Source organism: Lithobates pipiens, unplaced genomic scaffold (genome assembly GCF_037356315.1).
Source record: "Lithobates pipiens isolate NorthernLeopardFrog02 unplaced genomic scaffold, aLitPip1_a1.2 Scaffold_1, whole genome shotgun sequence".
NCBI classification, from domain to species: domain Eukaryota; kingdom Metazoa; phylum Chordata; class Amphibia; order Anura; family Ranidae; genus Lithobates; species Lithobates pipiens.
This window is the reverse complement of record NW_027507685.1, coordinates 133,398,139-133,411,895: the sequence shown is the minus strand read 5'-3', so window position 1 is coordinate 133,411,895 and position 13,757 is coordinate 133,398,139. Positions and strand designations below refer to the sequence as shown.

General features: G+C 44.9%; 1 protein-coding gene across 1 annotated transcript in view; it reads left to right on the top strand.

Annotated features, from left to right (window-relative positions):
• The window catches only part of ABCA2 (ATP binding cassette subfamily A member 2), a 278,032-nt gene that overhangs the window by 141,263 nt on the left and 123,012 nt on the right, over positions 1-13,757 (top strand). Inside the window, exons 6-8 of the mRNA XM_077477138.1 lie at positions 6,078-6,185; positions 7,516-7,698; positions 12,428-12,646. Of these exons, the coding sequence (XP_077333264.1) occupies positions 6,078-6,185; positions 7,516-7,698; positions 12,428-12,646 (510 nt within the window). The remainder of the gene's footprint in view (positions 1-6,077; positions 6,186-7,515; positions 7,699-12,427; positions 12,647-13,757) is intronic.

Here is a 13,757-nt window from a genome sequence, read left to right as displayed (position 1 = left end):
ATTAGGCCTCATGCACACGAGACGCAGTTAAACGTGTGTTCAGAGGCAGTTGGACACTTTTTTCAACTGCTCCTGAACTCATTCAATGTTATCCTATGTGTCCATGCACACAGTCTCGTTTTTTGCCGTTTTTATGCAGTTGCGTTTAACCTCGTTTTTCCAGAAGCAAAAAAATGGGTTCAGACGCAAAAGTTTCCACGTTTCAGACGCAAAACGCGGCAAAACGCCGCTACCGCGTTTTGCCGCGTTTTCATTCATAAACGTTTTTAAAGGTGACCTTTTTTTTTTACATTAAAAATCTCAAAAATGATTGCAAATGATGAAAAACCATTAGAAAAATATTTTAAACAATTGCAATTGCAAATGGACAATCCACAACTTGTGGCAAGTGACATGGCAGGTGGCAAGTGACGTGGCAAGTGGACAATCCACAACTTGTGGCAAGTGACATGGCAGGTGGCAAGTGATGTGGCAAGTGGACAATCCACAACTTGTGGCAAGTGACGTGGCAGGTGAAGTGGCAAGTGACGTGGAAAGTGGACAATCCACAACTTGTGGCAGGTGACGTGGCAAGTGACCTGGCAGGTGACGCGGCAAGTGACCTGGCAGGTGACGTGGCAACTGGAAAATCCACAACTTGTGGCAGGTGACTGGCATGTGACGTGGCAAGTGGACAATCCATAACTTGTGGCAGGTGACGTGGCAAGTGGACAATCCACTTGTGGCAGGGGACGTGGCAAGTGATGTGGCAAGTGGACAATCCACTTGTGGCAGGGGATGTGGCAAGTGACGTGGCAAGTGGACAATCCACAACTTGTGGCAGGGGATGTGGAAAGTGGACAATCCACTTGTGGCAGGTGACGTGGCAGGGGACATGGGAAGTGACGTGGCAAGTGGACAATCCACAACTTGTGGCAGGTGACTTGGCAGGTGACGTGGAAAGTGATGTGGCAAGTGGACAATCCACAACTTGTGGCAGGTGATGTGGCTGGTGACGTGGAAAGTGATGTGGCAAGTGGACAATCTACAACTTGTGGCAGGTGATGTGGCTGGTGACGTGGCAAGTGGACAATCCACAACTTGTGGCAGGTGGCATGGCAGGTGACGTGGAAAGTGGACAATCCACATCTTGTGGCAAGTGACGTGACAGGTGATGTGGCAAGTGACGTAGCAAGTGGACAATCCACAACTTGTGGCAGGTGACGTGGCAGGTGATGTGGCAAGTGACGTGGCAGGTGATGTGCCAAGTGGACAATCCACATCTTGTGGCAAGTGACGTGGCAGCTGACGTGGCAAGTGACGTGGCAAGTGGACAATCCAAAACTTGTGGCAGGTGACGTGGCAAGTGACGTGGCAGGTGACGTGGCAAGTGGACAATCCACAACTTGTGGCAGGTGACGTGGCAAGTGATGTGGCAAGTGGACAATCCACAACTTGTGGCAAGTGACATGGCAGGTGGCAAGTGATGTGGCAAGTGGACAATCCACAACTTGTGACAGGTGACGTGGCAAGTGACGTGGCAGGTGATGTGGCAAGTCACTTGGCAAGTGGAAATCCACAACTTGTGGCAGGTGATGTGGCTGGTGACGTGGCAAGTGGACAATCCACAACTTGTGGCAGGTGGCATGGCAGGTGACATGGAAAGTGGACAATCCACATCTTGTGGCAAGTGACGTGGCAGGTGATGTGGCAAGTGGACAATCCACAACTTGTGGCAGGTGATGTGGCAAGTGACGTGGCAGGTGATGTGGCAAGTGGACAATCCACAACTTGTGGCAGGTGATGTGGCAAGTGACGTGGCAAGTGGACAATCCAAAATTTGTGGCAAGTGACGTGGCAGGTGACGTGGCAAGTGGACAATCCACAACTTGTGGCAAGTGACGTGGCAGGTGATGTGGCAAGTGGACAATCCACAACTTGTGGCAGGTGACGTGGCAAGTGACGTGGCAGGTGATGTGGCAAGTGACGTGGCAAGTAGACAATCCACAACTTGTGGCAGGTGATGTGGCAAGTGACGTGGCAGGTGATGTGGCAAGTCACGTGGCAAGTGGACAATCCACAACTTGTGGCAGGTGATGTGGCTGGTGACGTGGCAAGTGGACAATCCACAACTTGTGGCAGGTGGCATGGCAGGTGACGTGGAAAGTGGACAATCCACATCTCGTGGCAAGTGACGTGGCAGGTGATGTGGCAAGTGGACAATCCACAACTTGTGGCAGGTGACGTGGCAGGTGATGTGCCAAGTGGACAATACCCAAATTGTGGCAAGTGACGTGGCAAGTGGACAATCCAAAACTTGTGGCAGGTGACGTGGCAAGTGACGTGGCAGGTGATGTGGCAAGTGGACAATCCACAACTTGTGGCAGGTGCCGTGGCAAGTGACACGCTAAATACAAGTACACTGCAGCTCTCACAGCTGCTGCTACTCACTCTGGTCTCACAAAATTACTGAAATAGTTAATAATACTGTTTTTTGAGCTGGGGAGGGTCTATGATGTTAGCTTAACTAAACGCTTCTAGACGCAAACGCGGTAAAACGCTGCTAAATCGCGGTAAAAATCGCGGCAAAACGCGCGTTTCTAAACGCCGGTTTCAGCTTTTAAAAACATGTGTCCAGCAGAGTTTGCATCTGCGTCTCGTGTGCATGAAGCCTTACTCTTTAAAGCGGGTTTCCACTGTCTGCAACATTTTTTATTTTTTTTTGCAAAATGACAATCATTAACATGGTCAATTAGATCACTCACTTGTTTGGTTTTAAAATACATCGTCTGTCCGTTTTCTCCGCATAATATAACTTATAAAAAGTCATGCTGCCCGTTGTCATCTTGCCTGTGGGCATGTGAAGCCCACAGGCATCTTCTTCTGGGATACGGTGCTGCTGATGGACCAGCATGCACCGCCCGTTCGAGCGCCGATCTCGCGCATGTGCAGTAACGCCGCCGTCAACCCCACAGGTTGTCATCACAACTGTCGTCATCGTAGGAAGTCCCGCCCTGTTGTGATGGCAACAAAAATAAACAAAGGCAAAACCTTGTGTATTATCAGCACAGTCCAGCCCACAGACTCATGGGAAACTGACACCTATTTCCCATGAAGCAATGCAACTAAGGAAAGGAAAAACATCACCGCGGAAGAGGAACAAGGTAGATTAGCATATTCTGCATAGCAACAGGGTGTTCCAGATAAGTGAAAAAAAATTTTTTTGTCAGAATGATTTTTAGGACATTAAAAGGGAGAGGATAAGGTGAAATGTGTTTTCAGGGTGGCCCTCCACTTTAAGGTGATTCTAGGGTTTTCTAACTTTAAATGTCTTTTTAAATGTTTTGTGTTCTATTTTTTTTTTCTTTTTTACATCAGCACCTTAAATTTAAAAAAAAAAGAAAAAAGCAAAAGAAAATTTGTGCCTCTTTACATTTTTCAAGTTATTATTTGGAAAAGGCTTTGTAGACTTTTTGTGTAATTCTTTCACTTATTTTTAGGGTATTTTTGTTTTATTTTATCTGATGATCACTGATCATGATGACACGTTATTAAATAAAATGGTGAACACAATAAAAGTAGCAAAGTGAAATTGGATGGCATTGTTTGCCCATAGTGCTTTGGGAATCCTTTATCCTGTATACTATTCTAGCCTATATAGTTTTAAAACAAGATTGCATACAGATAGTAAAAAGGAAAAGAAAGCAATAGGTTTAAAGGTGACAGAAAAAAAACAATAAACCTTTTAAAACACCTATAAATGGGAGCCAGTGTCTCCTGCTGTTTTGTATGTGACATATAAGCTATGATATATGACACATAAGATGTGAATAGCCAAGGCATTTAGTCATAGGCTACCATCTTCTACATGTAGTGGTGGGCAGGTGGGGAGGAATGAGCTAGCCTTGTCCACAAGTATGTGATATATTGATATTAACCTGCTGGAGGCTCTGACCTTCTAACCCCTGTATTGATAATCATTATGTCGTGGTATGTTTCTTAGGAACTGGTTTGTATGAATCATATATCTTTAGAAGATTGTGTAATGGAAATCTATCACTAGGCAATAAACATTACCCAGAAGCCTCTGATGGAAGCTTCAATTTCTCAGCTTTGCATTCTCGTTCCAAGGCTGTAGGGATGACCCTTTGCAGCAATAATTAGGAGTTGAGGAATAGCAACTTCCACCAGAGGTTTCTGAAATGGTGGTTCAGATTCTTTAGAGGTTAATTATACCGATTTTTTTGTAGCATCTTTATATTGCAAACAAACATTTAATACATGGTGCACCCATGACACTCAATTAGCAAAGCATGCTGGCCCTTCTAAGATGGAATCCCAGAGCAACCTGTATGTTTGGAAGTACACTATATAGCTGAGTTAGATTAGGGAATCTAATATAAAATGAACTAAACTGAATGATTAGTTTACTTTTAAAGGACATGGTTTGGCAGTGTCATCCTTATTGTGGATTCATTACCTAGGGAGCCATTGACCCAGAACAAGCATGTAGGGCAGGGATTTATTTCAATTCTTTAGTGACTATGCTTTTGCAGGTCATTGACTCACTAGCTAGTGAAGCCTGGACTGTGATCACAGCCCTGGAGCCTACAAAAAATGAGTCAGAATGCAACCCCCATATTTCTATTGCCACAGGTTCACTTTAATCCAGGTTGGAAGAGGATGAGGGGTGTGTTCTTTCTGTATAAATCAATCGGCTGTGTGTCTAATCTGATCTCCCTTCTTTTTACTGCTGAAGATGTTAACATCTGGTTGCATTCAAATTGTTTAAATAGTCACGTTTTGGTAGATGTCAAGATGATTGTACAAAGATTATATGGTCAGATTGTGTGTTTGTGGTGCGTCTGATGGTATCTTTAGTAGTTTGAAAAATCTCTCCAATTAACTATTATTACATTTAAATCTAAAAGTATTTTTCTACACTAAACTTAAAGCAGAACTACATTAAAAAAATTGAAGTACCGCTGGTTTGCGCCCCCCCCCCCCCAAACTGTTCCGATTTTTTTTTGGGGGGGGGGGCGCACAAGTATCGATTATTACCTCGCCTAGATGAAAATGACACCGCTTGCCCCGTCCCCTACCCTCCTGCAGCCTCGCCTCTTGCTACTCTTCACATGTTCCAGGAGACTGCAGGACCATTCAAAAAGCACTACACAAGCTCACACACATGAAGTAAGGAGCCAGCTGAGGTTCCTCGAGAAAACACTGGCAGTTCCCATATCCAAGATGATGGCGCCGGGGACCTGCAGCGGTAAGAACTGGCTGCAGGAAGACAGCGCTGAACTTCAAGCACTGGTAAGTACTTGATTTTTAACAGTCAGCTGGCACAAAAAAAACATAAAATTCCTCTTTAAAGCAGAACTTCACCCAATAGAGGAAGTTCCGCTCTTCCTCCTTCTCTCCCCCACCCCCTCCTTCACATTTGGCACATATTTTTTGGGGGGCGGGAGTCGAGAACCTGGTTTTTATAGGTTCCCACTCCCCCACTTCTGGTCTGATCGCTATAGCTATCTGAGCGGAAGTTGGGCCCTCTCTTTTTCCTTTGAAGCCTTCTGAGACATGTGACAGGTTCCAGAAAGCTGTGGGACCAATCCAGTAGCTCACGCATGCACAGTGAGCAGCTGGCTGTGAAAGTACAAGCAGTCACATCCGGCTGCCCACACTTAGTATGCCAGCTGCCAAAGCCCAGTGAAGAAACAGGACACTGCTGGATCCTGGGACAGGTGTCTATTTATTAAAAGTCAGCAGCTACAGTTTTTGGAGTTGACTTTTTAATTTTTAAAAATATGACTGAAGCACCTCTTTAAGGATGAGTAGTGATGAAAAAATATCAGTGGGCTTAACCAAGTAATTTTTTGTCCGTGAATTCTTAGTCCGTGTAGCTGAGTGTGGTGGAGATGCGTACTTTGCCTACATACTTTGTGCTAAAAGGTGACCATTTTTCCCATCTCAGAAAATAGCTCGGAATGCCATTAGTACTAATTTTAGGTATTTACCTTGTGCAGAGAGATCTCTGATTTTATCATAAAGTACCTCCATGTACAGACTCTGATCACCATGTGATACTACTCCTACAGGTCTACCATCTGCTCTTCAGCTCCTCGTACCTGTCTTCTGATGACCTGCCAGCCAGGAACCCTTGGGATGCGGCCACCACAGCAGGGGGACAGATCCTCAATCTCCAGGTGAGTATCAACCCACATTCTATTTTTTATGGACAAATTCTCATACAATTCCAGACAACTGAATTGTTCCTGGGACATATCATAGTTCCATCATTGAACTGCCTACGGTCATATTATGATTGAATTCTTGGCAGCCTTCCTTTTTATTATAAGATACATTTTTTGTGTAAGAGTCTTAACATCACTCTATAGAGAACTGTGTGACCTATAAAGTGCTCCCTCGTTGTTTAGAAGGCTACTGCCAAGTACATTAGCCAAATTTAAACGTGATATAAACACTACGACTGGCTTTCTATGGACCTTGATGTGTATCTAAACTCAAAAAGTAACGATTCATACATTTAGTCCTTAGATGTGGTGGCTGCATTTGTCTTTTTTTAGGCTAAGAACCTTTTCAGCAGGTACAGAAGATATTTGTTAAAGTGGTTCTGAAGCCTAAACATGTTTTACCCTAATGCATTAACCGCATTAAGGTTAAGAAAAATGTAAGTAGCAGTATTGCCCCCTCACCCCTTTTATACTTGCCTAAGCCCTCACTCAATTCAGAGCTGTGGCTGTCTGTAGCAGCTGTCTTTTCTCCCCCCCCCCCCCCCCCCCGCTCTCACAGACTTTGAGCCTGCTATGCATTAAAGCCTGTGACAAATGAGTGGGGGGCTGGGTTGAGCCTCGCTGTCTGTGTCTATGAGCATGGGCAGTGCAGCACAGGATCGAGTCCACAGGAGGGAGGAGGAGCCAGGAGCATTAGCAGGGAACCTGAGAAGAGTAGGTGCAGGCCACACTTTGCAATTCCATTGCATAGAGCAGGTAAGTATAGGGTCTCATGTACACTGGGCACTTTGGCTATCACTCCTAGATGCCTTTCCTTCTGGCAGATTGTTTATTGGCAGAAAAAATGCCTACATTTCTGGTCTGGGGTTTAATACTGCTATAAAAATAACCACATTAAAGCTCAGTCAACCTAGAAACTGAAACTCCTGTTTTTAGTAGATACTGGGAAGTTAAACTACCCGACTGCTTCCTGTATATTTCGGTAGCTCTTTTGGTGCCCAACTGTTATGACCATTATGATGGGTTTCCATTCTTGCTGCTGTATTTTTTTTCCTTTATTTTATATTATGGAGAATTTAACAGAGAGGGCTGGAACACAAAAGGGTGGAGAAGAGCACCTATAATTCCCAAGTGGACTGCAACAGAGTCAGAAATGATGGCAGTGATATTATAGAAGAATCCAGGGCTAACCCAGCCCGCCAATCTCCACTTTACAGATTGAACTTGTTGCTTGTAATGTCATATTTTCAAGTCTTAGTTGAATCATTATATGTCATTCTAGGGGAATGTTTTAGGAAAATTGAAATCTTTCCCAGAAGGTTTGATCCACAAGGCTCTGCGAGATCCCAGAAAGTCTGCACATAGACTGGCTCTGCTCCGCCTCCTGACTCTGGCCCTTGGCCTTGCGATCCCCAATACATCTTCTGACCGCTATGATCCTCAGGCTATGGTGAAAGAGCTGGAGGTAGGGATTGCAAACTGAATTTACTGTATATGTAATATTGTCTAAAAGGTTTGTTCGGTAATCAATTCAAGAGCAGTGGGGTAGAGCATGATGCGGTAACAGCAGTGCTACAGTAGTAACCTTTTCCTTTCATATATTCAAAGAAAGGAAGGGGGGGTTGATGAGTCCTTGCTATGTCACATTCAGCTAGGTGTGTCATTTTGAGAGTTTTAATTGCATAGCTCTCTAAACTGGATTTTTTTTAGCTTAGCAGTTAAAATTAACCTGGGAAATGTGAAAAAGACTACAGAACATCATATTTTGAGTAGAAATACACGTATGAGGGACCAAATCGGTGTCCTCTGTTTCAGTGGTTGCAAACCATTCGAACCTCACAGATCACTAATCTCACAAGTTTGAATCCTGTGGACCACTAACATGAATTTTACATGCCTTATACACACAATGCTCCAGGTCTCTGCCCCCCTCCCCCTGGATCACACTGCTGCCTTATACACACAATGCTCCAGGTCTCTGTCCCCTTCCCCCTGGATCACACTGCTGCCTTATACACACAATGCTCCGGCTTTCCTCCCCCCCTGGATCATACTGCTGCCTTATACTCACAATGCTCTGGCTCACTGAAGTCATTATTGGTCGTTAAGAACGACAATGGAAACAACATTGGGCATCCACCACAATGTGGATTTGCAGCAGAACCCCTGAGAACCACCAAAATTTTCTCGGACCCCTGCTTGGTGACCACTGCTCTATTTGATTCCTGTCCCTGAGCATCTATCCAAGCTGACCAGACCTTATCAGTTTTTTTAGGGAACAAATTCCACTCTCGTTGGTTAAGTTCTACACAGTCAGTACAATGTTAATAGTGTTTTTTTAGGAAGATAAAGTAGGAGTGGGGAGTTTCCACAGCGCAATTTCTCGCCTTGCATAGAAAGTTGCATAAGCAATTATACCCAGTAGGAAGAGTAACAGATCGGGTCTCCAAGCAAGATCACACATATAATTAAAAACATCAACCACTCAGTCCCAGAATGGGTGAATCAAAGGGCAGGGCCAGGGCCACTGATAAACCAGTACAACTGGCCCTGTTGTACCGGGCCCAGCCAGCAATCTGACAGTAGAATGCAGGCAGAATAAAAAAAATAAAACATTCTCCAACCAGCGTCCAGTACAGAACCCAGTACGTATCCACCCTACCCCCCTGCACTGACTTATTTGCAGCCTTTTTGTTTTACTTTCTGGGTCCCTCTGTAGACATTCTTGTGGATGTGTGGGAGGGAATATTTCTTGTGTTTCAGGTGGAAAGTCACCTCCACGACCGCTGCATGTCAGTGCTGCCTTATGTCCCAGCCAGCCTTCCCTGGCGGAGTGATCTATCTCTCTCCACTCATTCGTGGGGAATCTCCCACTGTGTTATGGAGCTGGGTTCTGAACTGTTTGGTGGCTGTCCACTCACTGCCCTGCCTCCTAAACCATGATAGACAGAACACTGATCCAATGCCGGGAAATTGTATCAGTGTTCCGTCTATCATGGTCTAGGCTTTGTTACAGTGAATGGATGGCCGTCGAACAGTTCAGACCCCAGCTCCATAACAGTGGGAGATACCCGCTCTGTGTAATTGTGGTGCTGATGAGGCTGCAGATGGGCACAGTGAGGCTTTATTGATGGCACTGGTGAGGGTGCATTGATGGCACTGGTGAGGGTGCATTGATGGCACTGGTGAGGGTGCATTGATGGCACTGGTGAGGGTGCATTGATGGGCACAGTGAGGCTGCATTGATGGGCACAGTGAGGCTGCACTGATGGGCACTGGTGAGGCTGCATTGATCTCTTGTATCATGTCCACAGTCTCTGACTATCTCTTGTATCATCACAGTATTTATTTTGAATAATCTACCTTATAACTGCCTGGAGAAAGATAAATATCACTCGAAGACAAACTTGCACTTTTTTTCAAGGCGGGGTCTGGGGAGGGGCCAGGGGCAGGGCCAGGGTGGGACTGAAGGAGGGACCAGGGGTGGGGCTGAAGTGCCCCATAGGGTAGGCTGTACGGGGCCCTGTCATTTCTATCAGCGCCCCCTCTGAGCAGGGCCATACCATGTGTACGAAAGTGCCAGTAGAGGAACTGGATCTCATGAATTGAGAGTTTAAGTGAGTGTAAATATTAGCCAGGTGTTGCGGAGTATAATACGCCCTGTTTAGAAACTTCAACTATGTGAACAAGTCCTTGGCAGATATCATAGTGGTAACATAGGTGGAAATAGTCATCCCAGTTTTCTTAAGAAAGCTCCCTTCTCCACCACTCATAGGTCAGAGTCAACTTGGTGGCATGGGCTACTGAAAGACAAAGGTAGAGGGAGGACAGCCTCACACTCTAGGTGAGCAGGAATTCAACATGATCAGACTCCATAACAGTCGACTCAGGGAATTTGGCAGTGACAGCATGACACAGCTATAGATACAGAAAATCTATTCCCAAATCCAACAATAAAAAACAGTTTCTTTTCCTAACTATTGCTTCTAAACTTGTCAGGGAGTCAAGGTCTGACTCCTAACTTCCAAGCCTGTCTGACACCCTGCATCACCCAACACCTTCATTTCCAACCTATGTGTCTTAAATAGAACTTCTGGCAATGACGTCCTGATACTGCCACCACATGACTCGGACTTGTTTTACAGTACTGTATGTGAGTCAAGGTTGAAAACCCTCGTGTTTTTTTCAGTTTAATGCAGCCTATGCGTACGCATATTCGTGTCTGTTGACGCAAATGCTAGACTCAGGAGTGCGCGTGCAAGGTAAATCCCCCCCCCGGAGAGTGCTTCTCCTAGGGGGTTATCTGATGTGGGGAGGAGCCGCGAGAGTCGCCGGAGGACCTCAGAAGAGGACGTTCAGGGGCACTCTATGCAAAATGAGCTGCACAGTGGAGGTAAGTATGATTTTTAATTTTTTTTTAAAGCAAAAAAAACAATCCTTTACAATCACTTTAAACCCTCTGAATTTTTTTGTTTAGCACATGGAGTACAATAAAATAAACATAAACCATTCATTAAAAATCTTACCCCGTGACTTGCAGTTTACAAGTTCCAATGTTGCTGACACCTGCTCTTTCTGTGCTACTTCCCTGAACTTCCAGTTGTCACAGGAAGGAGTTAATAGTGAACAGTGCAGTCTCCGGTCAGTCTGTTAGCTTAGTGAAGGCAGAAGCACGAGAGTGCCTTGCCATCCTAGGCTATGGAGCTGTGCAATTCCCTTGATGCACGTTGTGTAGGTATACACAACTCTAATCCATGCATGTAAAGGTGGTTCCATAGGATACTGCAAGACAAAAAATCCACCCTGAAACAGGAAACCTGGGGCAGTGGTCATGGTACCAGTTTAAGCAGGGACATAGGAAAGATACACAATACTGAGTAAGTGACTAAATAAGTTGCTAAAAGTGCTTAAAAACTGCCCCTTACTACGCTCGCACACAATACCTTCACCTATCTGCAGTGTTTAGTAATTTGCCCTGCTTCATGGGACATGTAGTCCCAGAGGGAGGTGCCATCAATGGTATGTTACAGCATAGCTCCCAACTGTCCCTGATTTTAAGGGACTGTCCCTGATTTGGAGCAATGTCCCTCATTCCTCCTCATTTGTCCCTCATTTTGGTCTGATCTATATAGTTGTATATAAAATGCACTTGTTATCGATCAAAAAGTGTTTCCCAGCGCTAAACCTGTCATCTGATTTCTAAATTGCTGTATTTGTAATTTCCAAAAGCCAATATAAAGGAATAGTAGTGGTAAAAAAAAAAGCACTTGTGGGTTTAACCAATCTTGTTTTTCTTTTTTTTTTCTTTTTTACAATTTTCCTTTAAGGGGGTGTGGCAAGGGGTGTGTCCTATGCCTGCATACTTTTGCGGATAGGTGTCCCTTATTCCCATCTCAAAAAGTTGGGAGGTAGGTGTCCAATCTCTCCCACGGCCTGATGACCATTTAGAAGTTAATGGTGTTATATTACTGTAAATGTTTCACCAATTTAAAGCGGTAGTAAACCCGCAATTTTTTTTTTTTTAAACCTGCAAAGCAAAAGGCATAATGAGCTAGTATGCACCGCATACTAGCTCATTATGAAATACTTACCTTAGAACGAGGCCCCGACATCTGGCCCGATCCACGCCGAGGGAGCCGACATGCTCCCTCGGCGTCTCTTCCGGGTATCGCGGCTCCGTCGCTGTGAGTGGCCGGAGCCGCGATATCGTCACTCCCGCGCATGCGCTTTGGAGATTTCAGTCCGGCCGCACGAGCGCTGCCGGATTTTCACGGAGAGAACCCCCTTGTGCGCATGCGCCGCTGCAGTCAGCGGCGCATACCGAGGGGAATATCTCCTAAACCGTACAGGTTTAGGAGATATTTTTTTTACCTACAGGTAAGCCTTATTATAGGCTTTCCTGTAGGTAAAAGTTAAAAAATTGACCATACAAACACTTTAAAAGAAAAGGAAATATGAAAGGAGAGCTGGGGGGTATTCAGAATGGCATAAAGCAGATTTTATGCTGAAGATCTGCTCTGAGCCGAGTGATGATCAGAGATACAGATGACCACAAGAGGTAACATTTATGAATGTGATTATGAAATATTTAAATGAAACTATGGCAAGCAAGTAAAATGTGAATATCAAATATTACTTTCATGTAAATGTTACAATATTTATTTAAATTGCTCTCCCTAACTGTTTTGTACCAGGAGATTCTTTTCACTCCAGCAGCCCTGGAATCTATTACATGTGAAGGGAGTTTGGATGAGCTTAGTAATATCCTTGGAGTGTCGAAGGCAAAGATACCCTTACTAACATCTTATAGGAGTATTATATGTGTTGAGAATGAGCCAACACGTATGGAGCATTTCAAGGAACTGGCCGGGGAGCTGAAGGAACAAGTGGATGTCCGTAAAACCGTCAGCCAAGTAAGTTTTCAACTTTCAGCAGAAACATTTTTACCTTTTCAACTTAAAGTGATACTAAAGTAAAAAAAGTAAAGTTTTCACTAAAAAGTAAAATATATGTTTATGCTTACCTGCTCTGTGTAATGGTTTTGCCCAGAGCAGCGCGGGTCCTCCTTCTCGGTTCCCTCTTTGGCTTTCCTGGCCCCTCGCTCCTGTTGAGTGCTCCCTCAGCTTGCTATGGGGGAAACCCAAGCCGAGCAACAGCTCCCTGTGTCTATTCAGACATGGAGACGTGGCCCGGCCCCACCACACCCTATTTCTGTCGTCATTGGCTCACTGACTTTGATTGACAGCAACGGGAGCAAATGGCATTTCGCTACTGTCTCAGCCAACGATGAGGAGGGGAGCCCCGGACAGCGGAGTCTCTCGTGCAACATCGCTGGATGTAGATGGGGCTCAGGTAAGTATAAGAGGTGCTGAGGGGGGAGTTGCACACAGAAGATTTTTTATCTTAATGCATAGAATGCATTAAGATAAAAAACCTTGTGCCTTTACAACCACTTTAAGACTGCTTATAAATAAGTCAGCTGTATGCACAAGCAGATTCCTTTATCCTTCAACAATGTTTGTCAGCTGCCTGGCAATCTATCTGTAGCCAAAACAAATTTCTTGTTTTTGGGTAGATTGCGGGAGATTAGAACTTCTGCTAGGCTTTTACTACTGCCTATGGCTTTGTTGGAGAGATTCCTCACTTTTTGTCGTGGTGACAACACAGACAACCTTCTCACCTTACTGTGGTTCAGGAACTGGAAGGTGTAAATTATTATGTAAAGAAAAGTCACTGATCTTAAAGCGGAACTAAACCCTGTAGGCAGATGCAGTCTACTTTCTTAGAATGGTTGTAAACCCACATGAAAAAAAAGACCTGCAAGACAAAGGCATAATGAGCTAGTATACATAGCATACTAGCTCATTATGTAATACTCACCTGAGATTGAAGACCCGCTGTGGTGCCTATACACAGCACTGGCCGGCGACATTTCTCCCTGGAGTTACTTCCAGGTGTCTCGGCTCAGGCGCTGTGGTTGTCCGGGGCTGCAAAGACATTACTCCCGCACATGCGTGTGGGAGC